We start from the raw sequence: 2,678 nt of genomic DNA, 5'->3' as shown, positions 1-2,678 counted from the left end.
GAACCAAAGGGGGGGGCGCCGGGAGCCGCAGCGATGGCGCTGACAGCGCCTCTTCACTCAGCTCAAACGGGTTCAAGCACGCTCAGGGAGAGCGCAGAGGAGCATCCGCAGGAGCCTCGTTTAGCTCTGAAGGCCACATTAAGATGCCTGGGATGACACGAAACCCTGGGATGGGCAGGGCTGCCGCTCCAGACCCAGCGGAGAGCCGAGCGGAGCCACGTATCCAGCCCGGATGCGAACCGCGACACCAACCCCACCGCACCGCGCCTGCCGGGGCTTGCTCTGCTCTGCGTGGGGTGGGAGGGGGAAGGTGCTGTCTCCGAGCGGCCATGTGGGCTGCAGACTCATTTTGGGAAGCGGCGAGTACGGCGGGCGAGACGGGCGTGAGGCAGCCTGGGAAGCCGGGGGCTGCTTATGAATGGCAGCAGATGGCTTTGCCAGGCGCTTTCGGGAGGTGTCAGCACGACAACAGCGGCCAAATTAGCTCTCAGTAAAGCATCCGTCTGCTCTTCCCACCCCAGTGATGCCAACGCCCTGGAAGAGACTGTTTGTGGATGGAGGCTGGACACCCCCGATCCTCAAAGGAGCCAGACGATGCTTCCAGGGAACGGGAGCGGACTCGGCTCATCCCTCCACAAACCGCAGGGGGAAATGGCTCACAGCTGCAAACTGCTCAACTCGGTGAGAGATCCGGGGCTGACGTTGGGAGATTTTCATCTTCAGCCTCCGCTGAGGCCGTTGCAAGGCACCTGCGAGCCTCGCGCCACACACGGGTTGAGAAAGAGGCAAGGCACCGTAGAACTAAGAACTATTTCCGCAGGACTGAGGTCTGACCCCCGCTCCCGGGCCCGCTGAGGACGCAGGGCATAAGCAACCACCAAGCCAGAGAGCGACGAGCCCCCGGCCGAAACCCAGGGCTCGTCTCCAGCCCGAGGGACTGACCTGAGAGGAGCACAAAAACTTCCAGGCACGGATCAAAGCCCAGGCTAGCCAGCTTGGGCCTTCCCGTGCCCAGGCACACAGGAGGGTCTTACCTGGGTGACAATGGCATCAAGGCCGCTCTGTCCCCATGCATAGTCCCCAGGGTTCGAGTGCAGCATCCCGCTCCTGCCGAGGGAGAGCCGAGAGTCAAGGAAGCCGTTTCCCCCACCCTAAACCAGCTCCAAGGCTTGCACAATCCTCTCTAGGAAGCTGTCCCAGGGAGAGGGAGCTCCCGGGCACCAGACCAGGGCTTTTTACTGGTGTGGACAGCTGTGATCAAAGCCACGGTCTAAACCGTGCTCGCTACTCACCAGGAAAAAGGATGTTGTGAGCCAGGAATCGCTGAGTTTGCAAAAAATCCTGCAAAGATCTGCTGTATTATTCTAAAGAGGGAGGAATCGAAAGAGAAAAAAAAAGAACAAGTTGAACAAACAAATAAATGGCAGCAGCAACGGTTTAGCAAGAACGGGCAGCAAAACACGAAATACTGCTCCGGCCGATGGCAGGCGCGCTGTCGCCAGACTCCCGCCCAGGTAAATCCCTCTGCAGAAGGGCGAGCCCTGAGCCAGAGGCACAGCGCGAAGGAACACGGGACGCTAACTCATCGGAGCGTGGGAGGGCGGGGAGAGGGAAAGGAAATGACCGAGTTTCCCAAAGCACCGACTCGTTTCCCTGCGGTGTGGGCTGGCACCCTTACAGGCAAAACCCACCTTTCCCACCAGGCAGCTTCGATTCACGCCGAGGGGGGACAAAGGGTAGAGCATCCCACGTGAAACCCTGCGTTTTCCGGGCCCGAGGGTCACCTACCATAAGTGCCAGGATCCCATTCTGACAGGTTTCTCCCCAAATTCCCACACTTTACCACTGATGGGGGAAGGAGACGCTGCCAGGGGGTAATTTAGGCACTTACCCTTCGATAGCAGGAGACCTGTCGGGGCGTGAGCTGCCCCGGGACCTGTACCTCCGCGTCATGGGCAATCGCGGGGGTCGGCTGGGTCCCCAGAGGTCGGCGTGGGCTTGGTGGCCCCTCTCGTTGTCCCTGCTGTCTTGATCCAGTGAGCTGCTACTCAGAAAGGGTCTGAAGTCGGGAAAGAACATTGTGTGGTCCAAATGGTCCCAAAGCTGGGGGGAGAAAAGGGGAAACACTAACCACACACAGCTCCGTCACTAATTCTGGTGACTCCGCTGCCAACACGGAGGCAGGGAAGTCCACCTCGACAGAAGCAATCGAAGACGTTCATATGGTTACCATGGCTCCCAGAAAAAAAGGCCTGGCAAAAAGGCTTAATTGTAGCCCAGACTAATCAGATGTACCACCCCCGGGAAGACCAACACGTCGGCTCTTTCCTGCTACGTACAGATCCCAGCATCACGTATGTTGTAAGCCAGCCCAGCGCACTGCGAGGGTTGGTCTCTCGCTCTCTCCCCAGGGGCTGGGATTTGGGGACAGGTAACGCCGGACACCCAGGCCCCACATCCACGGGCTCACCGAGTGCTCTGGCTCCTCACAGCCACCGGTGGCAAACGGACGCGGCCCGAAGAACCGAAGCACGGCCCCGAGAAGGAGGGGTTGTGTTTTGGGTTGTGTTCTCCGGCTCAGCGCACCCGAGCCGGCAGAAACGGCCGATAACAAACGGTCTCGCACACGTCACGCTGTTCCGTGGGACACAGCCGCAGGAGTAAAGCCCGCTCCTCGC

General features: G+C 59.9%; 1 protein-coding gene across 1 annotated transcript in view; it reads right to left on the bottom strand.

The window, feature by feature from the left end:
* RNF115 (ring finger protein 115) overlaps positions 1–2,678 on the bottom strand; it is a gene marked incomplete at its 3' end in the record, with an annotated part of 10,189 nt that overhangs the window by 566 nt on the left and 6,945 nt on the right. Inside the window, exons 4-6 of the mRNA XM_010295949.1 lie at positions 1,892–2,103; positions 1,293–1,364; positions 1,035–1,107 (exon numbers count right to left, since the gene is read on the bottom strand). Of these exons, the coding sequence (XP_010294251.1) occupies positions 1,035–1,107; positions 1,293–1,364; positions 1,892–2,103 (357 nt within the window). The remainder of the gene's footprint in view (positions 1–1,034; positions 1,108–1,292; positions 1,365–1,891; positions 2,104–2,678) is intronic.

Source organism: Phaethon lepturus, unplaced genomic scaffold, assembly GCF_000687285.1.
Source record: "Phaethon lepturus isolate BGI_N335 unplaced genomic scaffold, ASM68728v1 scaffold28681, whole genome shotgun sequence".
Lineage (NCBI taxonomy): Eukaryota > Metazoa > Chordata > Aves > Phaethontiformes > Phaethontidae > Phaethon > Phaethon lepturus.
This window is presented reverse-complemented; position numbering and strand designations above follow the sequence as displayed.